The following is a 26,044-nucleotide window of genomic DNA, read 5'->3' on the forward strand; positions in this document are numbered from 1 at the left end:
CTTAGTAGGAGTAGTGAGAAAAGTCACACCACGCCCTTCTGCTTCCCCTGAGGCTATCAGACAGGGCAGCCGGCCGGCCAGCCATACTTTCATCTCCTCCTTTTTAGAGGAAGTGATCATAGGTAGCTACCCTGTATAGGTCAGCCATCAGGACATGCACAGCGCTGCTTCCCCACCCCTGTCATAAGCCAATTGCGATGCAGATGGACAGACAGCACCCAAAGCACTTTGCAACAGAGCAGACTTTATGAGGAGTTTAAAAAAAAAATGTAGCCAAATACCAACATGGTTTGTGTCCATCACAACCTGCACTGCAGGTCACAGAGAAATGAGCTTATGTTTCTTAATAGCTGATCAGCAAACAACTTCACAGAGCTTGGTCACGGGATGAATGCAGACGAGTTTGAGAGTAAAACAAAACAGAGAAATGGCAAAGACAAAACCCATCTCCAAGCTGCGAGGCCTAATTCAAATCCAAGGCAAAATAAACTACCTCCCTTGGTAATTAAAAAAAAGATACTAGAATGCTACACAGTAATAGGATAACCCCAAATAGCGTAACTGCATTATGTGTAAAGGGGCCTTGACTGTCAGTTCTGTACAGCCCCTAGCATATTGGGGCTTTGATGCATGATTGGAGCCCTTGTACCATAATACAAATAATAAATTAATAATTGAACCCCTGTGGGCTTCAGGGCACTGCATACGAAATTAGGGATGTGGTCCTGCAGAGTATATACTGGCTTCTATTAGACCTTCCGGTGCTACTCAATGTCAGGGTATTGGGGTCTGTTCTGAAAGGGTCCGGACGTCTACCTGAGTGGAACAAGTTTCTTTATGGGCACTGAGAAGGCTGGCAATTTCAGCCCTCACACGGGAAGATGTGCTGATCTTTGTCAAGTGCCTTCATCAGTTCTGCAGCAGTGTCAGAGTAATGGGGTGGAAGGGAGGATTATTGCTCCACCAAAATATTGGGGGAAAGGTTTGGCTGCGCTAAGGAGGCTGTTGAGAACGATATGAAAAATATTTTAATGCTATTATAAAAGTCAACAGCACATCCTGTAGCCACTGTCCTGGAAGAGCAACAAAAGTGATTAGAAGCATGAGGGGAATATTATAAGGACTAAGAAAACTTAGTTTGGAAAGGAGACAGGTGAGGAAGTTATCGAGAATAATGAATAGGAAAGGCCAGTCATGCCACTCCGATTTACCCTCTCCCCTAACATAAGCATAAAAGGATGCTGGATACAATTAAAAGGGAAAAAATTAAAACCACTAAAAAATATTATTTTAACACGTGTATTAACCTGTGGAGCTTACTGCTGCAGGATGTTAGTGAGATTAAAAGAAAAATGCTTCTCTGATTGAGGATAGCATCTGCAGTTAGTTACACAGGCTAATATAAAATCACAAAGGGCTATCAATCCTCAGACTTCAGGGTCTGAACGGAACCTTGGCTGCGACCAAGTAGAGATTCTTCCACATGGCCCAATTAGGTGCAGTCTGGGGATTTTAATTTTTCCTCTGAAGCATACAGCACATGCCACTGGCAGAGACAGGATACCAGATTAGCCAGATTCTTGGGCTGACATCCTGGCTCCGCTGGACTCACTGGCACTGGGGCCAAGATTTCATGCTTGGTCTCTTCCAGGAAAACACTCCTGTGTTGTTTTCCTTGCTGATGATCAGGGGCGGCTCTAGCTTTTTTGCCGCCCTAAGCACGGCAGTCAGGCAGCGTTCGGCGGCTTGCCTGCGGGAGGTCCCTGGTCCCGTGGATTCGGTGTACCTGCCACCAAATCCGCGGGACCGGCGGACCTCCCGCAGGCATGCTGCTGAAGGCTGCCTGACTGCCGCCCTCGCAGGGACCGGCAGGGCGCCCCCCGCGGCTTGCCGCCCCAGGCACGCACTTGGAGCACTGGTGCCTGGAGCCGCCGCTGCTGATGATATTTGAAGTGGACTGGAGGACGGGAGGTTACATTCCTTCTCACTGCACAAGGTTAGGCCTCAAAGCAGGAGGAAATAAGGTCTGAACTGTGAAAACGTGATGTTGGTGATTAGATTTATTTGGCAGCTTGTGGATGGAGCACTTTGGAGATCCTACATGCACAGAAAAGCTCAGATGAGTGACAGGAAGGAGATAAAGTGGAAATAATAGTAAAGCTGGGCACTTAATCCTCTTAGTTGGCACCTTATCTACTTAAATATCCTTTACTGGATTTTGTGCCAGGGAAAAGTTAACTTGTTTCTAGCCCCTTAGATTGAAAGGTGCAGCAGACCTTTACAGGCAATACAGGAACACCATCCTTAGACAGTTCTGGGTGTCTAACAACTGTCTTGCTATAATTATAATGTTCGTGAACTGCAAGAAGTGTTTAGATCCAACAGTATTTCCTTCTTAACATATTTAGGTCACCAACTAAGTTGGGTGGAGTGGAGGGTTAAAAACATTCAGTTTGAAATTCAACCTGAAATGACTTCCAAGTAGAACTGGTAGGATACGGAAATGCAATTAACTAGGCTGAGCTGGATGGAAAATGAGGAACATTTGTCTCCAAAATTGTCATCAGCATTTCCCTCTCGCCCGTTTTTCACTGGAAAATCTGTTTAAGCTAAAACTTTCCAGCAGCTCTAGTTGACCGCTAGCATGCAAAAACATCGGTCGCATACATTATTCAGTGAGCTCTAAGGCAGAGAGATCTGTGATCCAATGAGGCGTACCTTACTTTAGGTGATTCCTCAGTTCCACTACCTGCTGCCAATCATGCTAATGACATCCTCTGTATCTTGCAGTGATGGTTTGAAACAGGTATAAAATATTATGCCCGTGCTCTTTAATTATATTGGGCCAAATCTCGAAGCTTTCCTTATTCATGCAAAACTCCACCTGAAGTCAATGAGTAAAGACTATGGGATTGAGTCCATAGAATATAATCAGTTATTGCACAATGGGTTCTGGCAAGAAGGGGTAGCCAGGGGAGTGCTGGGAGGTATTTGGAGCTGTTGATGTACAAAGCGATTGCACGGCATGGAGGGCCAGTGGACGTAGGCAATGCTACTTTTCTCCTAACTCCATGGCCTGGGAGAGTTCTGAGGGTGTCTGGCTGAACGTGCTTTGGTTTTTTGGTACAGGGACTGAAAGAAGCCAGGGTTAGGTTCAGTCATGGGACATGCGGTGGCAGGGGAACAGAACATGAAGTGTTAAAATTGGGTCTGCGTTGTTATTTCAGCTCCCGGATTCTGGAAACAGGCGGAGGAAAGAGAGGCATAAAACAGTCCCCTTTTCCCATGTATCCTGGACACTCATTTGCCAAAAACTCAGAAGACATCAGCCTGTGACAATACATTTCTGAGGGCAAATTTGACACACCTCAAACTTCATCTGCTGCCAGCACAACCCCCATAAACACTATCCATATAGCTACAAAATACAGTCAAGGTATACTGCGAAGAAGGAAAATCTGATTGAAGACCCAGCATTACATATATGTATGACACACAGAGACATGTCCCACAGCACAGAACAAGCACGTACAACCCGCTAGGCTGGTTTTAATGGCGCTCAGCTCCTTGTTGGTACAGGCATACATAGTGCGCGCACTCTCACGGACATGGAAAGCATGGAAATGGCATGTGGGCAGTGATACAGACCTGGGTGATGGCTCAGGCTGCTGCTCTTTCCTTTAAACAGAAGCAATAGTACATTATCAGTGGTGTCAGGTGGGAAGGAAGCTGCTGCATTCACTGTTAAAACATAACGAAAGAACAGTACCAAACAGTACAACTAAGTGAGGTGGATAGAAGGGAGGGCATGGAGCACTTACTCCTGGGGCTTCCGGACTGGAGAGAAGATAGCCGCCGACTCACACCACCTTGGGAGGAGACACGAGACGTACAGGGTCGAAAAGTCGCAAAGCCCACCTCTTTGTGCACAGAGTTCACTATGGAGCCCCGCGGTTACACCACGCGCATGAGCAAATGCGGGACAGTGAATGGTCATGCTCCTTTGAAAATTTGGCCCCCTGAGTTTGTTTCTGAACAACTCCCCAGGACTTTCACAGACCTTTCATAAACTTTCCTTTCAGCTCTTAGGCATAGAACTGACTGTGATGGGGTGTAGCCGGCATTTGCTGCCCCTACCTGAGGCCCCGCCCAACCTTTGCACACCCCTCTCTTCGAAGTGGTCCTTTTGGAAATGACAAAAACTGAGTTTGGACCTCCAGGAATTATCTACAGAGATCTCCCAGGATCAGCTGACGGTGGAACCAATGAGACTTGGTCTTCCTGCAACTAGAAGGGCTGGGAGCAGGCAGAAGCCAATCAGGGCTCAGCAAGAAAGATAAAAAGAATTGGCTGCTTCTTTCAAGGACCAGTGCTGGATGAAGCTGTGACAGGGAAGGCAGGCTCTCCCTCTCTTAAACTTAAGAAACCTGGCCTATCAGGGACCTCGCTCTCACACCATTTTGCCTGGCTCAGCAAAGGGATGGTTTTTTTTATGTCATGATCTTTAATGTCCAGGTGGCCATTTTGAGTTGTGTTAATTTATTTTTCTGTAAAATTAAGGCAAGTCTGTTCTGCAGGACACCCTGGCTCATGCGGGCCTGTTACACTAACTCTAGGAGATGTTGTTTCATCGATGCATCTGCCCCATGCAGTGGGTGAGTAGTGCAGAAGTTTGGGGGGCGAGGTTGGCTGGAAGGTGCACATCACTCTTTTTCCAGCTCCTGCAGGAGCCTCAGCTGTGGCTAAAGGCTCCACATGAAAAATTATCTTTGGCAACTGCTCTTGAGAGAGAGAGAGAGAGAGAGGAGCCATGTTTTCAAACTCTGGCAAAATGGGGATGCAGTTGCTGCATGTCATTGAGATGTCTAAATACCCGATTGCCCCAGTAAATCAAGGGCATAGAGGATAAATTGAACTAAATGGCATCTCTGCAGTTTCAGGCACAAAACCAGAGGCCAAGTTAAGGCCAGTCTGAAAAACTCACCCAGGGTTCATATGCGATTCAGGAATTTCTCTCTCCCAACAAAAAAATAACAAAAAATGGCCTGGCGGCCTAGTGGCTGTTCTTTGCATTTCCACCCAGGAGAGCTTCATTTGATTTCTGGGTCCCCATCTCCCATTCTCCATGCTGGCAGGGATTGAGAATCCTGCAAAGGCAGTTCACTTAGTCCTTGGGAGAGAGGGAGCGACACGACATCCCCCAGTGAGTAGGGATTTGCCTGAGCCAGAACACTAGATTTCTCTGAGGAAGTTCAGAGGCAAATCCAGGGACAGATTTCCTAAAACTCTAGTGGAAATACAAATGCAGATCTCCTGGGCCTGGCTCTACTCAGCAGTGACCATTTTAGGTAGTTAAAAAGTGGTCTTGATGAGCTCTGAAGAGAGTCCCATCTAAATTCCCCTGAGCAGAAGGAGAGCAGCCATGATACACGGCCTGGGGGAACATAACACAGATGCCATTTACAAACAAGCCAGGAGCCAGGCCCAATCCTGGGATTAAATATACAAATTGTAAAGACCTTTAGTCAGGCATGTTAAACTCCTGAGGCTTTAGCAAATTTTCTGAAACATGAGATAACTCCAGAGGTCTTGAAAAGCCCCAACCCCCTTCAGCACTTTGCTCAGTCTGGCCAGGTAGCCAAAGCGGGAACCACTATTATTAAGTGCAGTACTGCACCTTCCAGGGACGACTCCTCCGTAGGGGTTCACAGTCCACTGGGGTAGGGAGCCTTGTTAGTTTAAAAAAAGAATGACAAGGGGACCCCCCCCAAACTCACTCTGAAGATATAAATTGCAGCGGGACAGTCCTTCCAGGTGTGGTCATTTCTAATTTATCATAGAGGGCCTATCAAAAATGAGTTGGATGCTTCTGATTTACATTGATTAATATCCATTGGCCAGTGTTTTTCACCTGGCTAGTTAAGGAAAGAAAAAGAAATCTGCAAATAGCGTCCAAGCTTTGTGGCTGGGGGAAGACAGACCCCAGTGAACGTCCCTTCCATTTCTGGATTACTAATTCAACCTTATCGATTCTGGGGGAGCAGCGGAGGTGGGGGATTTAGTGGGCTGCAGAAAGAGCAGCATGCTAAGTAAGGACTGACCCCAGGCTGGGCTTGACACTCTTCTCACACCAGTGAAAATCGGGTGTAACGACCCCCAAGTCATGGGGTTATCCTGGTGTATGTGAGAGGAGAATCAGGCCCTGTATCTCTTATCTACATCAACTCCAGGAATCAACTCCAGGCTTTACCTCATGACATATTCCTTTCTGTTGTCAGCTGCACACCCAGAGAATGTTTAATAGAAGATGATGTAGGAAAGGATCTAGGAAAGGAATTTATGAGCATCACCTGGGGAGAGGGATGGGAGCCAAGGCACCACATAACCCATGATATGGCAGCATCCAGGTACACAGAATTCTCCAGGGCTGTGCACATACCATGGAAGGAAGGAAGGAAGGAGGGAAGGAAGGAAGGAAATTGGTTTGCCAGCTGGGTGTTTTCTGAGCTCTCCCAGCTCTGTTGCTAACCTGAAAGTCAGTCCCGATTTGCTCTTCAGGTTCCTGAGGAGTTCCAGCTGGTTCAGAGGCGGAATGAGTCTAAAGTGAGAAAATGAGAGACAATGACATTCAGGCAGAGACAACATCACAACTTCCTGTGGCGGGAACTTCCCCACCCACCTACTGTCAACCAACCTGAGCTTCGTGTCGGGGTTTGCAAACACTGGGCGGCTTGGGGAGAATGAACAGGGATTGGACCTCTAAGGCCACTTTTCAAAGTGCCCAAAGGTAGGTGCAGGAGAGAGAGATAGCAAGACAGTGAGAGAGAGAGAGAGAGAAATTTCGTCTGCGTTCTTGTATCTCTAAACTCTCCGAAGTTGAGCAGTGGCCAGTGTTCCTATACAGTACTGTTGCGCTTGGCAAGGCAGGTGTTTACAGCATGTTGTTTAGCAGTTGGTCCTACTTTGTTAGAGGTGCCGTGCAGGCCCCAGAGACATGGACTGGCAGAACTCAAAGTACACTGTAGTATGTTCCTGTTGCCAGGGGGCAGAACTCCAGAAATTGGGGGTATCCTGGAGGAAGAGGCAGAACCTTCCAGTGTGAGGGGAGACAGACTTCCAGAGGCTGCGAGTATCCAAGGAAACTGGCAGCAGTTTTGAAAACTTTAAACAAATGCTCGGTCCAGCTTTGAATTTGGTTGAATGTTTGATTCATACTTCATATGTCCAGTCCTGGTGAAGACAAACTAAATGTATGACACACCTTGTATTTTAGGGTAGAACTGAGGTTTCCTCCTCATCTGTGATCTGAAACTTACAGAAAAAGAGACTGACCCTACCACCCTGATCATCCATTGGTTCATGAAAAATTCTGCCTCTCTGGCTTTATCTTTCTAATAACATCAAACCTACTGAGTTGCAATGGCACGGCAGGTATTCACTGTGCTGCCCACCTTTATGTCAGCTGGCAGAAGCGTAGGAGAGACGTTTATGTAAAGGGCAGAAAGAGTGCTACTGTGAGTTCATGAAACCTTTGGGGATCTGCGGATGGCTCTATAAATATTTTACATTGATATTCACAGTCGAGTTCTCAACTGCGAGAGAAGCAGACTGGAAATGTCGGGAGATGGGATTCGTCTCCGTGAAAGCCATACTTGGCTGGAAAGAGCAGCCTCCACTCAAGTGTCTGCTCAGGGACTCATTGCTCAGGTCCAGATGCTTGTTGAGACTTTCTTTGCACAGCCCTGATGTGTCCTTGTCAATATCTGAAACTGCTCCTTCCAGCATGTCTTCCCGGAGGGCATGAAATCAGCACAGATAACCCTCCGTCCTGCCTGTGACAAGTCTCAAAATATTTATACTCTTGCCTGAAATAAATGGGCCCAGATACTAGCTAGCCAAGCCTGGAATGGGTGTAAGAGCTTGTCTTCACTATCACTCTATAATGGTGCAGCTGCGCTGACAAAGCGCGTCTGGTGAAGACGCCCTATGTCGCTGGGTGAGCGCTCTCCTGTCGACAGAATTACTGCACCTCAACAAGAGGCGGAAGCTATGTTGGCAGGAGAGCGTCACACCCTGAACGACGTAAGTTACCTTGGCTTAGATGGTAGTGTAGACAAGCCCTAGCTAGCCAGACCCTTATGCAGCTCTTGGCATCCTAAGGCAGCACATCAAGGAATTTATGCTCATTCAAAGAAGAGTCACCCACTCTGGACTGCTGCCTCTTCCTCAAAATATACAGCACCTCCTACATGGCAGCTGTCTGGGTTCCTTACAAATGTGCCACTCACAGCATGTAGGGGAGGGCAGTTCCTAACATCGGAATATCAGTGCACAGTTAGCAACTAAGGAGGACAGAGCATCAAAACAAGCTGCACCTTCCCCCACCATCTACTCTCAGGTGACCACTTCTGTGACACATCCAGACTCCTGGCGAAAAAAGCAAGAAGGTGTCTCCTGCATGGGCAGGATCTCTTTGCTGATATATGACCCAGCAGTTCAGATCTAAAACTGGGCTCTACACTTCAAGTAAAGGAGATTCTGCATTAGCTGTCAGCAGTCGCAGGACTGATATCTAGTCATTACAGGGCAAGAAGCATTACAGCATTTAGATGTTCCACATGGCTTGGATGCACCTGTCCTTCCCAGATGAGCTATCACACTGGTCATAAGTATCAGGGGGTACGTTTCTTATGCACCTACTCAGTCAATCTTGGAACAAAGCAGGGCATAATTATGGACAGTGTTCTTCAGCAGGTTTAAATCAAAAGGGCAACATTTTCAGTGGTCTTGCTTGACTGAACACAAATGATTACAAGAGCATGTGTGCCGCATGTACAAAACTCACATTTAAAAGCACAATGATCTATCCAGGCTAGCCACCCAAGTATGGACCCAGAGGGTCAGGCGGGCTTGTACTCGGGCTGGTAGGCCATGCTACTGCCAGAGCTGCAAAGTCTATTTTTAGTGCACAGCTCAAACTGAGCTAGGGTGGGGTCTGTCCACCCAGGTTGGGAGGCACGCTCCCAGCGGCAGTATTGCAGTCCCCTGAATGTGCTCAGGTGGAAGAGAATTGTGTGTGAAGTAGGGTGTGGTTGTGTTTTGTGCTAGGCCGTGGAAAAGAACCTGAGATTGTGGTGTCTGACATTTTCTCTCTCTCGTCCCAACATTCGCTTCACTTGCTTGAAGGGTGCATGTTTAAAGACCAGCAAGGCAAGAGGATGCACACACCAAGGTACAGTACTACACATAGCTCATGCTACCCGACACAGCAATGGTTAGAATTCCTGCTTCCTGCACAGGCTCTATTGGTTTGTACTTGTGGCTCCAGAGTGAATCGTCTCATCTCTCTCAGTAAATTGACCACCCTGCTCTTTTGATACATCACAAGAAACACAACACTAGCATCCGGCATTCCCTGCCACAGCAAAAGGAGCACAAAATTACTGTTGCTGGGAGCACAAATATTCAAGCATAACAGAGCCAGGGCCGTAGGGTTCTCATGCCTCAAAGCCCTCCACAAAAAAAATACAATACCATCGCAAAACACAACACGGGGAAAACAGCTGGACAAGGGAGTGTGCGCGCACACACACACACACAGAACCGATAGTCATTATTTCATAATGCAGCCCCAGGGAGTGAAAAAGACTGAGCAACAGAGCAATGAGAAGATGTGGATGTCAGAGCTGGGTGGACAGCATGGTACTCTGAGAGGCCCAAGATGCTGCAAGTCCTGTCTCTGAGAGGAACCACACTTACAATGAACCCTCCTTTGCATTGTAGTTTTGTCTTTATGGGACAGAGAATGATATACACAAAATTGATAATAAGGAACCCCGTCTTATAGCTTTTACTCACACAAGCAGTCCCATTGACTTCACTGGAATTACTCTTGTTAGTAAGGCTTGCAGAACTGGGCCAATTTGAGGCTGGCGGAAGTTTGGGCCCACTAACTTGCATAGGGTTTTCTTAGCTAAATTCCACTTACTCTCTGCAAAATTGTTATGTACTGTAGCTATTGGGGCCTGATCCTTATTCCAATGAAGTCAATAGCCTAGGTGGCATTCAGGCCAGAACTAACCATGCAGTTGCTTTGTAATTGTAGAGTAGTAAGTCTGTACACAAATGGCTAAAATATAAAAATTGAGGTGAAGTATGTGTCCTGTAAAATAAACTATTTTCTGAAGTATGACTGTGTGGCTCTGACCTGAACAACTCTTCATACATTTTCCAACTTCGGGAAGTTTGTAAATATCTTTATTTTATGGACGGCAAACAAGAGGCCAGTTTTTTATCTCCATTATACCAGCGTAAAGGCCTGATTTTCAAACCGAGCTTCCATTCTTTGCCGCAGTGAAGTATATCCACAACTCTGTACCTGCAGTTCATTGTTGCTTTTTTCCTGTAAATTCACTGCAGGGACAATGCAGTTCACTGTGGCTGTAAAACGTGCAACTGCAAAAACTGAGGCTGGGTTTGGAAAAACAGGCCTTCAATCAGATTGACATCAATGGAGTTGATGTGGATTTACACTGTCGTAACAGAGAACAGAATCAGGCCTGCAATTTTGAAATGCAAAGCAGCAAATACGTGATCACTGTTCTCCTTCTTAAAATAAATATTTACTTTCCTTCGGGATTTCCTTCATGTATAACATATCCCTGTGATTTGAAAATCCACTTTTACTAGCCACTGAGAAAATATCTATTCATAATAAATCTTTTACCTGTATCATATATAGATCCTTTCAACCTGAACGACCCCAAAAGGTTAGACTCACTGAATGAATTATTTATTGCAAACAGTTCGCTCAGCTCTAGCTCTGACTCAGAGGGAAAAGCGCCACCTACTGAATTGCTAACAACACTCATAAACCTTGATGAGGTTAAACTGCCTCTTCAAAAGCCAGCATGGGCTGTCAGGTGAGGTAAAAACGGTCATTTCGATTTAACATATCTTCATTGGTAGCTAGTGGCCACAGCTGCTACAACAAAGAGTGGATTGGGATAAGAGAGGGTTGGAGAGGAGAAAAAAGGGGTGAAGGAGAGGAAAAGTTGAGAGATGGACGTAAGAAAAAAAGGATGGGAAAAGGGCAGAAAAGAACAGGGAGTTTTCTTGTTAACTGTCCTATGAATCTGAAGATGCTCATAACTTGAGCTAAGAAAACCAAGCTCATTGAGAAACCCCCTGTTCTCCTTCCTGACATTGCCACTTAGATGTACAGTTCCCCAACGCTTGTGCAAACCACCAGCTAGACTGTAGATGAAGATGCATGGAATTGAGTGGGGAGGTTGATTTTGGAGCTTTTTTTAAAAAAAACAACAACACGGGGTTTTGGTTGTATTACAGGCTTAGCATGTTATGGTCCCAGACGAGGAAGGAGTGACATAACACACGGTTTCAGATTCACATGCGCGTCATACCTGGAGGCACCATACGTTTGCGTTTGCGAGCTTTTCATGTGTTTTCACCAAAGAAAACAAAAGGGGTCAGAGAAAGAAAAACAGCAAAAGGGGGGGAGGGAGGGAGAAAAGAAACAGAAGAAAGAAAATTAGCATGTGAGCTACCGGTATTTCAATGAGCAGGTGTACTGTGAACCAGGCTTACAAGTGGCTGGCAAACCTGAATTGGCTCCAGCATTCCCAACCTCAGTAGGACTACAAATTGCTGCATATCTGCATCGCCTTCAAAAACGGCTAGTCTAGGGTTTGCTCAGAAAGCAAAGGTGGGCAAAAGAGATTGAGGTAAAAATGTAGAAACCTCCAACCTTTTGCAGACATACCCTGGGGGAATCGTTACACTCGGAGGTTCTGTCAGCAAAAAGCTGGGGCCTCTTCCTGGAATCACAAGATCTCCTCACTCTAAAATGCTGACTAACGAGGGACCTCTCCAGAAGCATAGCTCCTGGGTTCAATGTGTCCAAGAATGAGGTTCAGAGGACCTACACTAATTCCATACCATAAGCATATCTCTAGCGGCCATTGATTTATACACAGGGAGAGCATTCCCATCAGGAATAATAACGTAGTCGAGAGCTGGGTATCGTTATAACTGGTGGTGATGGACACAGTCCTTTTAAACAAATCTGGTTACAAATTTACCCAAAAGTTTCTGACGTCTGGGTGTATAAGTATGTACATGCATAAATGCCCATTACAATGTGCTTTTCGCTGCAGATTCAATATCGGCATGTATCCATATGTTTCACACATTTTATTTACTTGAACTTTGGTACTGACATACTTTGAGTGTAAGGGTTCAATTTTAGATTTTCTAAGAGTAAAATATCCTCCCAAAAGAAGTGGGCCTAACTCTACTGCAGTAGGTCAATGCAATGAGGTTCCGGAGAAATCTGATGTTCCCCCAAGGTGTACGTAATAATTTTCCAGTATGAAACAATCCATTCTTTGTGGGAGCAACATCGAGAAGACATGTAAGCCCGTGTCACAGGGATCCTGCTGACAGCTACTTCATGAGGAATAAGCAATACAATGTGAGCAAAAGATGAGTCAATGCCAACCTACCTGCTTTGTGCCAAGGTACCAGTCACCACAACTTATTTATCACGTGAAGGAAATACCCACTTCCCCATAACCACTTTCAAAACAGACTTATTCATCTGCTAGATTACAGCAGAGGTAACCCACGGCAGGGCTATCCTGTGTCATTTCAGGCCATGGGACATGCCATCGGTGACTTATATTGCTTATTTCATTCTCCAGTTTGAAACATCATATGAATTCCTTAGGGAAGTGGGTAGAAGAGGGCAGAATGGACACTGTGCCTCTGTGTGTGATGAAAGCTACAGCCAGAATATAAAGTTAACCCTCCCCTTTTTTTAAGGCGGGGGGGGGAACGATCTGTATTGAGCTTAGCCTGATGGATTCCAAGGGATATTGACATGGGAGGTGATACATTACAGAGCGAACCCCATCCCTTAAATCATTCCCTGTGGAAGGCTACTGATGTTTCTGTGAGGCAGCCAGGAGGATGTACCACATCGGATGAGTGACACCGGCACTCAGTGCTCAATTGGTAATGAACGAGGTGCCGGGGCTCTGAACTGCCCAGCCCAGAGGTGCCGGGGCTCTGAACTGCCCAGCCCAGAGGTGCCGGGCGGCTATGAACTGCCCAGCCTAGAGATGCTGGGGCTCAACCCTGGCACAAATGAAGCATTGCTGGCACTGTGTTTCCTCCAGCGTGTCGGGCACATTATGCAGCAGCACTTCGCTGGTTCATTTATATCATGGTAATTCTGGTTAAATGGCACACCTTTGCCTGTGTCAATTTAGTCACTGTAATAAGAGGATCTTCAATGGTTTACAAACGTTTATTAATACTGCTGACACCCATCTGAGGCCAGGTTTATTATCCCCATTTACAGTCAGGGAGATTTTGTTATGAAGAGGTTACAGTAAGTGACTTTTCCAAGATCATACCACAAGCCAGTGATAGCGCTGAGAACAGAACTCTGCTGTCCTGGCTCCCAGTTCCATATCTATAACCTCCCGATCATACATACTCCCTGGATATGGTGTTATATGAGACTTCATAGTAACGATAGTATTGCTACGTTTAGAAACTGTAGTACAATAGAAACCTGTTAAGCATTAACAAGGTGCAAACCAAATCCCTAGACATGCAAACCTGCCATTTGGGGAAGTTCATCAGATCTTGTTCCACATTCAGATCTGGCTCCAAACTATGTGGCTTAGGCCATATGTAACATATTGGTGGGACATGGTTTTCTTTTGACCATTTGGGTGACATTCACTGTACCTGCACATAGCACAATAATCAGGGTTTATGCAGGTGAAATTCGGTGGGAAAGGAAAGTGAATTGGAGACAAAATCTACCCTCCCCAACCCATGGAAAATGCATTGGACTTCAGCCCTAGGGATACAATAATGGCCGTCCTTTGTGAGGGGTGTGATGGCCAGTGAACCCACGTATTCAAATGTCCCCAACCCTTAGTCACCTCCAGCTCCACCCTATGGGCCAGCCTGTGCAGGACTAGTGGTGACACCTCCTCCAGGGACCACAGCTCATGCAGTTGTCCCTCAAATGGTGCTTAATTGACTTGCATCAACTCCCCACCCCCACCCGCCATGAGTAACTCTCATCCTTGAGGGGGTTTTATTTAAGATGGCTCTACTCTTTCATAGGCTAAATTTCAATTCCATGCATCCAAAAGGTCTTCATTTAACTGACCAGATTAGTGTTCCACCTGGATTTCAGCTTTTGGTCCATGTGATGCAACGATTTTAACAGGTTAATTGCTTCAGCAAATAGTCACTGAAAAGGGTTTCACTGTATGTCCGGCTCTGTCCATAGGCTTATTCTTTCAAACAGCCTCCAGGCCTGATCCACCACAGCCCACCGAAATCAATGGCCGTGCTGCCACGGACCACAATGGACCTTGGATCAGATCCAATGCTCTCACCCTCGCTGAGAGCTGACTTCGGTAGGAATTATTTAACCTCAATTAAAGGCAAGGAGAAGGGATGGGGACTCAATGAATGAGTGCAATGCTATTGGGAAACAGGTTTTTTAAATAAAACACTGAAGGTGGTTCATAAATGTCTTCAGCTGAAAGAAATAAACATAGGGAATGAATCCGGTTCAAAACTTGCTGACCATAATAGTAATGTGAGTTCCAGTGGAGTTTGAAAATGTATTAACAGACTGGCTGCAGGGTTTCTGATAGGCCCACCCACCCTAGGAAACGTATTCGGATTGGCTGCTAGGATTCCAAAACGTACCAATAATCAGGGAGAACAGAAACAGAACAGAAACAGATTTTTCTGAAGAAAAGGACCTAGACGAGAAGTTGGATATTAGTCAACAGTGTGCCCTTGTTGCCAAGAAGGCTAACGGCATTTTGGGCTGTATATGTAGGGGCATTGCCAGCAGATCGAGGGACATGATCATTCCCCTCTATTTGACATTGGTGAGGCCTCATCTGGAGTACTGTGTCCAGTTTTGGGCCCCACACTACAAGAAGGATGTGGAAAAATTGGAAAGAGTCCAGCGGAGGGCAACAAAAATGATTAGGGGGCTGGAGCACATGAGTTATGAGGAGAGGCTGAGGGAACTGGGATTGTTTAGTCTGCAGAAGAGAAGAATGAGGGGGGATTTGATAGCTGCTTTCAACTACCTGAAAGAGGGTTCCAAAGAGAATGGATCTAGACTGTTCTCAGTGGTACCAGATGACAGAACAAGGAGTAATGGTCTCAAGTTGCAGAGGGGGAGGTTTAGGTTGGATATTAGGAAAAACTTTTTCACTAGGAGGGTGGTGAAGCACTGGAATGGGTTACCTAGGGAGGTGGTGGAATCTCCTTCTTTAGAGGTTTTTAAGGTCAGGCTTGACAAAGACCTGGCTGGGATGATTTAGTTGGGGTTGGTCCTGCTTTGAGCAGGGGGTTGGACTAGATGACCTCCTGAGGTCCCTTCCAACCCTGATATTCTATGATTCCATTATATGATTCTAATAGGCAGTTCTACTGTCTGACAGTTCCTCCCGGGGTAACAGACCTACCGTTCCAATACTGTACCATGCTATTCTCTAGTGGGGTAAATAAGAAATCCGTGGGCTGTCTCAATGCCCGACAATGAGAATGACAAGACAACGGCTGGCACCATCAATCAATTCCTACTGTGGAACTAACCCGGTTGATTCATTCAGAATCACAGAGCGTCCTGTGTAGCTCCAGGTAAGCACATGAAAATGACAGGGCTGCACAATGCTGCCTGGCGATGCACTGCACGTTAAGCCTTGGATGTGTAAAATGACACTCATTTCTATTTTTGGCATCAAGGGAAATCCGTAACCGCCCCCACATCTTGGCATTGCCATATTGTGGAGCCTGCCTGTGGGGGAAGGGGAGCACAGTCTGTTTCGCCACATGCAGAGGACAGAGAGGGACTGCTGAAAAGGATTCTTATTTTTGTGAGCTTCTCTTCAGGGCATCATGCCTCATCCTGGGGATTTCCTAGGATTTTCCTAGGGAATTTCAGTGCATCTGCAAGTCCCACCCTGAAGGGAATGCCACTCTCCAGCTATCCCCACGCTAACTGGGGTCATTTAAGCTTCAAGTGCTGCCTTAGTATTAGCAAGAGGTCATGCCAAACCGACACGGATGCCGTTCAAATGTGGTGGCTGCCCTGTAGCCAAGCAAATCAGATTTATTTCTTGCAGCTCTTCAGTCTTTCCCAGTTGTGTGGAGCTGCTCGTGGTGGGAGGGAGGGGCAGTGCACCTGGAAATCTGAATTTTCCCCCTCTGGGATATGAGTTGCGGGGAGAGGGATCTGGCCCATGTGCTCCCTGGCCGTGGGGCGGGGGTGCTGCTGGCTTTCTGGGGATTGAGGATCAGTGTATCAGCCGGGGGCTGCATAGAGGATGGCTGGTGGGTAGGTGCTGAGAGCTGTATGGGAAGTGACAGCGTCTGGGGATTGTGAGGAGAAGGATGGAGGCTGTTTGGAGGGCGAGTGGGAGGGTAGGGGAGAGGGCTGTGTGGGGACTGGCTGGTGGGTGAAGTGGGCTGGGCGTTGTGTGGGGTTCGGGCCTGGATTAGAGGTGAGGGCTGAGAGCTGTATGGGAAGCAGCTGGGGGGCTGACTGGGACAGATGGAGGCTGGGAGTTGCCTGGAGAGTGAGGGCGGTAGGTGGGGGCTGGCTGGGAGAGCATGGTGACCCTCCTTGAGCCCCTCCCCTTCAGTCCCTGCCGATTGCCACCTCCTCCTCCTGGATTCAGCAGGGGCAGCAGAGAGGCTGCCTGGATATCAGGCACCACAGCCCCTCCCAACTGCCAGGAGAAGCATCTGCAGCCCTGCCTGATGTGTATGGGGACCCAGATGGGCTGTGTGACAGCACAATGGCACTGCCAGGTGTATGTGTGAGTCACACAAGATGCTGGGCTCTTGGCAGCCCTAGATTGCCCCCCTCCCCAGGGGCAGTTCAGGCTGCAGGCAGAGCTGTGACATACACAAGCAGTTTCTCCTATAGGTCTGATACCGGCAAAGCTGGGAGGTCAAACTTATCCGCAGGCCTCTGATAGGATGGGTCAAGCCTCAGGTCTTAAATAAGCTGTATCCCCCCTGGCGTAAAAGCTATGGAAGATGCCTGGGCATCCAAACCAGTTGTCTGGAAACAAACTTTTCTGCTGCTCTCCTCTTGAAGATGCAGGAGAACTCACTGGGGCTGGGGCAGTCCTGCCTACTGATCCGTCTGAGAGACGCTGTTATCCGATGTCACAAAGGCAAGCCTGGATTTCAGGCTGGGAGCCGTGTGTCCCTGATGCCATGACTGTCAGAACGTGTCCACTTGCAGGGAAGGCTACAGTGACTATTCTTTTCATCAACATCTACCTTGGGCCATTTAGGATTTCCCTCTTGTTGCAAGCAATTACCTGGTCTCAATATTTGAAGAGACACAGAAGGGGAGGCTTTGCCTCATTCAACCCCCCCGGAGAGAGACGTGTGCTCTCTTTAATTTCTGACTGAGAACCATTACAATAAAAATCAACGTCCTCTCTTTACCCCACCAGCCTAGGTGGAATCAGAGGAGGGTGCCAGATCCTGTGAATGCCAATCACGACTCAAGGAAGCAGTAAACAAAGTGCTGCCCTGGGGCAGAATGTCAGGACCAGGCAAGGGATGGGAGCAGAAGTTTGCTGAAAGGCAGAAGAACCATCAGAATCCGGTTACAACGACATGACAACGCAACTCAGAACTAAGATCTGCATGGCAAGGCAAAGGACCCATTTACCTACTTTCCAAGGCTGCTCTGGAGGAAGTCTTCACACTGCCGTAGCAACTGTCACAACACAATGCAACTACCAATGGATACAGAAAAATAAAGGTGAAAACAACAGCACACACAAAAAAGAAAATTAATATCATGGACATTAAAATAAAGCAAAAAATAAATACCAAAAAAAAAAGCCAAAAAGAAACTTAAAATTACACCAGCTCTTGCAAGCTTTTCAAATCAAATTTAAAAAATGTATTTAATTAATATAAAAAACGAATGGGCTGGATGGAGTCATTGGCATCATGAAACAGGAACCTGTAAGAAGGGGTTTAAAGCAGGTACCTGTACATGGGAACGGTGACTGTCCGTTCATAGTACTGCCAGGTAGAGTGCAGGTCCGTTCGAGAGAGGTTGGTGGCATAGAACCTCCAAGCAGCCTGTGGAGGAGAAGGGAGATGTACATGTGAGTGAAAAACAGCTGTAACTGTCCTTCCCACCCCAACCCTCCAATCCACAGCAAGAGAAATATGATCAGCAGATTCATCAGAGGACCAGAGTGCTAACCAGCTGCTAATGGAAGGGTTCTTCTGTTGATTCAGACCAGTATTTTTAAAAGACATGACCAGACAATGAGCCTATGAAAATATACAGTAATGATTAGTACTGCTGCTCAGTAAACAGTTTAAAATTGTAGATGTATCCCTGGCTCATGGCACCCGCCTCTGAAAATGCTGCCCTCGCTTTGTGGCTGGTTGCGTTAAAAACAAAATAAAACAAACCAACAAGTCTTCGCTGGGGTTGTAAGCACCGGTTCTGAGTCAAGGGGAGCATCTCTGGAAATCTGCCCCTTCCAGACTCTCAGAGAACACCATCCTGATAGTCAATATCCATTCAGCTGGGACACACATCAGTTTTCAAGTCAAAGGATTATATGGCTCACAAGTAGCTCAGTCTAGTAGCTGAAGAGCCTTTCTCCTTCCTAAACCCACCGAGTCAGTCTGTCACAGATCCACTCTTTGAGTCTGATTCTGATCTTAAATTGGTGCATCTCCATCGACTCCAACAGTGCTGCTACGCCTGATTTATGAGAGTCTGACTGAGATCTGAATCAGACCCTCTGCCTTGAATCAGCAGCTCTCAATCGGTTCCTGCTCTGCTGGGTTTTATTTATAAAGAACAGGGTCTCTGTAGCCTGGAAGACCTGCCAGTCCATGGCTTTACTGCTGCAATAGCAGACTATTACTTAGATTACAATAGTGCCTTATGCACAGACATCTGTTTCCATCAAAAAATGCTTCCAACTGCAGCATCACATTCTCTTTGCATAAAACCCATTTGGGGAAAACAGGCTGAATTAATGAATTGTCTGCATCGTGTAGTAACTAAATCAGCTTGAATTTTGTCTTTTCTCCCCCCAGACTGGCTGACAGCATCTGCTGTCATCCTGTGGATGATTTCCTTGCATTTATTTTCAGGGCTGCTGTCTAGCACCTTTTGAGCTGCCTCAAAATGCCACCTTCCCTCCTCCTCCAGAGAGTCTCAAAGAATAATGAATCGGAAATGATTCGTCTGAGACAGTTTAATATAAAGGTTCCTTGCTTGAGTCCCAGATGTTGGTCCCTTGGGTTCATTTCCCACCTGGAATGTTCTTAAAACGTGTCACTTGCACTGTTTCATGCCTTAGCGGTATTCTTCAGCGCAAGAATAAAGGGTACGTCTATACTGCAAATCTCCCCCTCCCCCGGCACCAGCGAGGCACAGAGCCCAGGTCAACTGATTTGAGCTCACAAGGTTTGCACAACAGGGCTAACAATAGCAGTGTAGATGTTTGAGCTCAGGGTTGCTGGATTTCAGAGCCCAGGCTCCAGCCCAAGCCACAACGTCTACACTGCTATTCTCAATTCTGGACTGGCTGGGGGGCCAAAATGGCCCCATAGGGACCACTGCACCAGCTGAAGACCAGGCAGAGCTCTGGTCACTTCACCCCAGCCATGGCACGGCCCCTCCCCACCCCCTACGTGTAGGTGATGTGGAGCCTCTTTGCCAGCAGGAATCTTCGGCTGTCCCACTAGGGGAGGTTTCTGTCTGAGGCTGTGGAAAGCAGCCAGAGCAGGGACCGAGGACCTGGCCGGTCGAGTCAACTGTGGGTGAGGCCAGGAGTGGAATGAACGTGCCAGTCTCAGTTTAGCCCATAGCAGACACATATTCACTTCCCCCAGGGTGTGATTTCCAGGCTCCAGGAGGGCAGGTGGAGATGCAGTGACAGAGCTAGGTGGAGAGAACATGCACAGCACCTGCCTCCACTATGCCTTGTCCGGCAGCCCAGGAATCCGCTCAATTCTACGAGTGTGAAAAGATCTCCCTTAAGTAAAGACAATTAATCAGAAGCAATTCTGCTAAAACAGTCCAGATAGACAGGCTCCTTTGTCAGTTCATTCCTAGCCAGGTATTGTAACAGACAAAAAACCCATCCACCCTGGACAGTCATCTCTGCTGAGACAGAGCAGCTGCTGGCATCAGGGGAGTTCACGCAGCGCATCTCTGTCGTCAGGATCGGGGCACTGCTTGCTAACCTGAATCAGGCCCGCTGCAGGGTTTCGCCGCTTCTCAAAGTGCTTTTGCCGATGCTGTTCTTGAACCTTCAGGGCAAAGCCAGAACCTAAAATGCCCTGGAAGAAAGAATGAACGAGACCATTTGGAGTAATCTATGCGTTAGCCTTGCTCTAAAGGGTTGTGTTTGTGATAGCCCTACCCTGACAGCTCGCTCTCTCCTCTGATTTGTTCTCTTCTCATTTTCTGTCCCATTGCAATCATCCTGTACTTCCCCTCTCCCTAAGCTAATCATTTCCACCCACTGTCAAATGCTATGACTGAGCGCTATGGAGTCTGGGGGTAAATGTTTTACTTCTCTCAGGTGTTGCAATAAAGTGTAAGCTGTTCACCCAGTGCTGCAGTTCCAGCAAGAAAAAAAGCAATGTTCTGCAATGAACTCCCAAACTTTTGCAAAAATGATTGTGATAGCTTAATAAAATCTCCCCAGTGGCCCAGGAGCGAGAAATGGCACTATCACTGGATTGTGACTATTTGGGGACAAAAACAAGGCCAATGGTTTCAGTTGCCCAAATATTTGTAAAAAGAACGAGGAGTATGTGTGGCACCTTAGAGACTAACAAATTTATTTGGGCATAAGCTTTCGTGGGCTAAAACCCACTTCATCGGATGCATGCAGTGGAAAATACAGTAGGAAGATATATATACACAGAGAACAGCGAAAAAATGGGTGTTGCCATACCAACTATAACGAGATTAATCAATTAAGGTGGGCTATTATCAGTAGGAGAAAAAAAACTTTTGTAGTGATAATCAGGATGACCTATTTCCAACAGCTGACAAGAAGATGTGAGTAATAGTAGGGGAAAATTAGCATGGGGAAATAGTTTTTACTTTGTGTAATGACCCATCCACTCCCAGTCTTTATTCAAGCCTAATTTAATGGTGTTTATTTTGCAGCACACAAGCCAGAATTTTTATCCTGTCCTATAATTCCCATCATGCCCCTTATTTATTCATATCTAAGGAAGCCAGTGAGTGCATGCAGTATGAATATACAACTGTAGCTCTCTCGTGTTGTCTTCTATGTTGATTCAAAGGAGTATGTGTAGCCAGAATGCAGAGTTGCATGGAACATATTACACTATTGTTACTTGGCTGTTTTTTTCTGATCAGTTCCAGTCCACAGAGATGTAAGCCCAAATAGTCTTCAGTATTATGTGGTTGTTTTCATGTTCCTTGAAATACCATGTTCGTGGCAGGAAATAAAAAACCAAAACACAGGACCAAACTTTCAAAAATGTGCAGCCCCCACAACTGGGACCAGGTTTTCAGGAGAGTTTGGCACATTTTTTAAAAAAACGTTCAGTTTGTGGGAGCTGAGAGTTTTTGGAAAGTCTGGCTCCAGTTATGGGTGCTGGGCACTTGAAAGCTAATCTGAAGGGCTTCAGTGTAACTAATGGGAAAGTGCTCACCAATGGGAAAGGGTTGCTCAGTCAAACCCTTTGTGTTTCTCTCTCATAAATAAGGATTAATTAAAAAAACTCCTTTCATGCATAAGCCTTGGAACAGATCCTTTGCTGCTGTAAACCAATGTGGCTACACTGATTTACACCAGCTCAGAATCTGGCCCTATGTATCTTATCTATGCAAAAGATGGAGATGTTCTAATCTTTTAGTTAAAAAGACTAAATCCTGAGAGGCACCAGGCAGACACAATGCTCACTGCAGTCCCTGGGCATCTCAGGGTCCTGCCCCTCTTAGTCAGTGTTGCCAACTCTCATGATTTTATCACAAGTCTCACGATAGTTGATGTTTTTCCTTAAAACCCCAGCTCCTGGATTCATGTGATTATGTGATTTTATTTAAAACAAAAATAAGTGTGTCACCCTCATGATTGCAGAGAAAAGCTCAAAAATGTAAACCCTAAAAGTTAAAAAAACAGAAAGCAAATCCAAATAAATCCCAAAATGTGTCCTTCCCCACCCCCCCACCAATCTCATGACTCCATAAGGCAGCCTCAGGACCTTCTGGGGCATGACTCATGAATTTTGAACACTGGGTGCTGGCAGTACTAGGTTTTGGCCATTGAGCTGAAATCCTTTTGCTGCAATAAGTAATTAAATGACTGCCAAGTTAACAACATCATCAAAAAAATTGGAGAGAGCCGTACAAGCGAGATGGCAGCCTCAGTGACTGTAAGTGGGACTGTCTAGAGAAAAGATTGTGTTCTGCTTTCACGGTAACGTTTGGGTGCTTACTTACAGCAGGGAGGGCAAAAAAGGAGACCCCGATGAGGGTGAAAGTTGCAGCCAGGAGACGCCCATTCCAGGTCTGTGGATACTTGTCCCCATAACCGATGGTGGTGAGTGTAATCTGAGGAAAGAGAGAGTCAAAGCCTGTTCACTCCAGTGCCTTTTGGCTGGCCCCATATTGAAAACTGAAACAACAGCTGAATGCTATTCTCTCTTCTGCATAATCTCCCCCTTCCCTGGTTATTCTTATGCCAGCTCCCAGGATTCTATCCTGTAGGGTACTTCACTGGCCTATTCATCACTGTGGCCATTTCTATAGAAATACATATGTACAGAGGGGTATGGGAGCCCCATAGAGAAGTTTACAGGATCTTTTATGTTCGCTAGCACGATGGAGCCACATTGCTGAGTACTTACAGAGGCAGTGCAAAGTTCCTCTGCTTGCTATATCTGTGCACAATGGAAACTGGTTTACAGAATTGAAAAACTGGTTGAAAGAATTGGGTCTGTTTAGTCTAGAGAACAGAAGGCTCAGTGGGGACATAAGTCTTCAAATATGTAAAAAAGGACAGTGATCAATTGTTCTCCAGGTCCGTCCAGGGTAGGACAAGAAGTAATCAACTTTACAGCCAGGGAGACTTAGGTTAGATATTAGGAAAAACTTTCTAACTATAAGCTCTGGGTTAGGTTACCTAGCTGGTGGCAGAATCCCCACCCCTGGAGTGGTTAAGAACAGGTTAGACAAATATCTGTCAGGGATGATCTAGGTATATGTAATCCTGTCTCAGTGTGTGTGCTGGACCCCATGGCCCCTCGAGGTTCCCTTCCAGCCCGGCATTTCTACGATTCACTCACAGCAGTGTCACAAATTCTTTCTTTCTTGTGCCTACGTATCTGCCCTTAGCACAATGGCTGCTCCCAGCAGCAGCCAGCTACAATCAACAACGTACTGCCACAGACACACCGCCTACAGGGGGGAAACGGCATCTTGCCAAGGCAACTTCAGAGGTGTTCTAGCCATCTGCCTCAGCATCCCCATCACCCGAGTATCTCAGCCCCGCCAAAGATCTGTGGATGTATCCTCAGGCACCCCATGTATTGCTATCCCCATTTCACAGTGGGGGAAGCTGAGATTTAACCCTTCCTTGGTGCCATTACCAGGAGGCAGCTTGTATCTCTTCTACTATGGGGCTGCCCTACTGCCATTGTCCGGGCACACATCTCCCAGGCACAGGATCACCCCAGCCATGCCTCCTCCCATCCCGCTCTCTCCCTTCATTCTCTGGACCACCCCAGCTCGTCCCAGACCACCTCTGTGGTAGGAGGGAGGGGTTCCACAGAGGTGCTGCAGAGTTTACACCAGTTCTAGGGCCCCTTTCTACCAGCTTATCTTGCCTACGTTCACCCAGGGAATCCGTGGCAGAGCTAGGCACTGAACCCAGAGCCTCTGATTGCCAGTCCAGTGCGAAAAGCACCAGGCCATCCTTCCTGCATGCTGTGCGGAGGGATACGAGCTTTTACTTCCGTCCCTCAGAATGGGCAGCTTTTCTCATTAAACAGGCGTATACACATCACTGCCTTCTGGGGAGAAGGCGTCTGCGCTTGAGTCCAAAGCATCCATGTAGGAGACGGAATGGCTCCTTCAGGGCTGAGAACAACAACCCAGTATTCCCCAAACTCACATCAAGCATTTCAGCTGAGGACCTTTCAAATGAGGCACAGTTATTTCCATGCATAAAGGTCTGAAGCTGTTTATTCCTAATCTTTCCAAAAGTGCCTATTAACTGGTTTCCCTTCCAATTTCAAAACAGCACAGTACCCTGAAGGTAGGAATTACTGCTGCTTAATACAGCCTGATTCACGACTGTGAATATATTACTGATTATATTGCTATACTATTCCAAGCAGGGGTTGGGATGTGGGCATGTCTGTGTGTTGTGGGAGATTTGCAAAGATACCCTTGAACTCCAGAATGCAGGAGAAGAGACCGGTATAGCTTTACTGCCAAGATTCTGCTGGCAAAGGATGGAGAAACTTAGGCTTGTAGCCTCCAGCAATGGAAAGTCCACCCAGAGCAGGGTCACAGCGGGCTACAACCCTGCTTCCCCAGGTGGTCCGGCACAGCCCACAAAGTGGGTGGAGCAAGCCAGGATGGGGTGAAGCAGGCAGGGATGCGGTGAATCAGAACATCTTCCAGGCAGCCTCTGTAAGCAGCACTATGTATTCCTCTCCAGAATTGAAACTGCCCCTCCTCTTCAACTGCTTCGGGTACAGCTGCCTCTGAAGGTTCAAACTGCACCCCAGCCCTGCACCTATGGGGTTAATTAAACCTACTGCACATTAACTTAAAACAAACTCATTTTTATACGAAGAAAAATATAATCAGTGGCTTTCCCTGAAGCATTTTATAGACCATAAGCACTATAAACGCTTTCCATTAGATGCCATTTAGACAAAATATTTAGCAAAAAGCATCTTAATGATTGTTCTATATTGAAACACATCTTGGAAACCAGTTTTATTCTATATTCACTGAGATGTTACTACACAGATTGCAGGAGGGAGTTATCTAGGCCGGAGCCACTACGTGCAGGTCCAGAAAAGGAGCCAAACATTCCCAAAATATGGGGGGTGCTTGCATTTGGAGTTTGAATTCAGACCTACCTCTTTGTTGTTATTTATTTGTACTGAAGTAGTGCCTACAGGTCAGATCCCATTGTGCTAGGCACTGTATAAATATACAGCAAAGAAGCAGCCCCCTGCCCTGAAGAAAGAACTCACAATCTAAGGAATATGTGATCAATCACTCCTCCATTAAAGAAAGTGTTGCTACAGACATAAAAACAAATACAATCCTGTAAGGAAGGATTGAACTTAGATACAAACTCATTTTAGGTAGTTCTGCCCTGTACCATTCACTGTCAGTTCCAGGGCCACTGATCAGTATTTCAGGACCACGGTCAGTGACCAGAACAGTGGAAGGTCAGATTTGATCTTCCCCAGAGACAGGTCTAATTTGCAAAATTTGGAACTTCGGTGAAATCCTGACCCCACCGACGTCAATGACAAAACTCCTATTGATTTCTATGAGGCTAGCAGATCACCCCTGAATTTCAAACCCCCTATGGCCGTCTGCTCCCTGACTTCCAGCAATCAGGGAGTTAAATCTTTATTTAGACCTCACACAAAGTGAAATATTGAAGCAGGGTTGGGAGTGATGGCTCGATAAGGCTCTCAGAGGAATACCAGAAGCTGTATGAGCGGTTATTTGATAGTACAACTGTTCCAAATTTTCAATGGAAATTTTCATTGCAATTTTGAATATCAATGAAAAAAAACCTATGGGAAAAATATTCAGTGAAGTGTTTGCAATATTTTCCCCATTTTTAAGCAGCTCCGTTTGACAGATAAAAAGAATAGCTCCAAGTAAGTTGTCTTGGAGGGGAGGGAAGGGTAGTAAACTTGGCTTTGAATTTTTCTCATTGTT

General features: G+C 46.4%; 1 protein-coding gene across 13 annotated transcripts in view; it reads right to left on the minus strand.

Annotated features, from left to right (window-relative positions):
* The window catches only part of KCNQ2 (potassium voltage-gated channel subfamily Q member 2), a 125,409-nt gene that overhangs the window by 39,217 nt on the left and 60,148 nt on the right, over positions 1-26,044 (minus strand). For 4 of the 13 annotated variants that reach the window (XM_005309571.5, XM_024099557.3, XM_008178609.4 and 1 more), the window contains exons 6-11: positions 22,568-22,678; positions 20,326-20,421; positions 18,095-18,189; positions 11,424-11,453; positions 6,530-6,598; positions 3,649-3,678 (exon numbers count right to left, since the gene is read on the minus strand). In XM_005309571.5, coding sequence (XP_005309628.1) covers positions 3,649-3,678; positions 6,530-6,598; positions 11,424-11,453; positions 18,095-18,189; positions 20,326-20,421; positions 22,568-22,678 — 431 coding nt within the window. The other 9 variants (XM_065566178.1, XM_005309573.5, XM_005309568.5 and 6 more) reach the window with 6 other exon arrangements.

This window comes from Chrysemys picta, chromosome 13 (genome assembly GCF_011386835.1).
Source record: "Chrysemys picta bellii isolate R12L10 chromosome 13, ASM1138683v2, whole genome shotgun sequence".
Lineage (NCBI taxonomy): Eukaryota > Metazoa > Chordata > Testudines > Emydidae > Chrysemys > Chrysemys picta.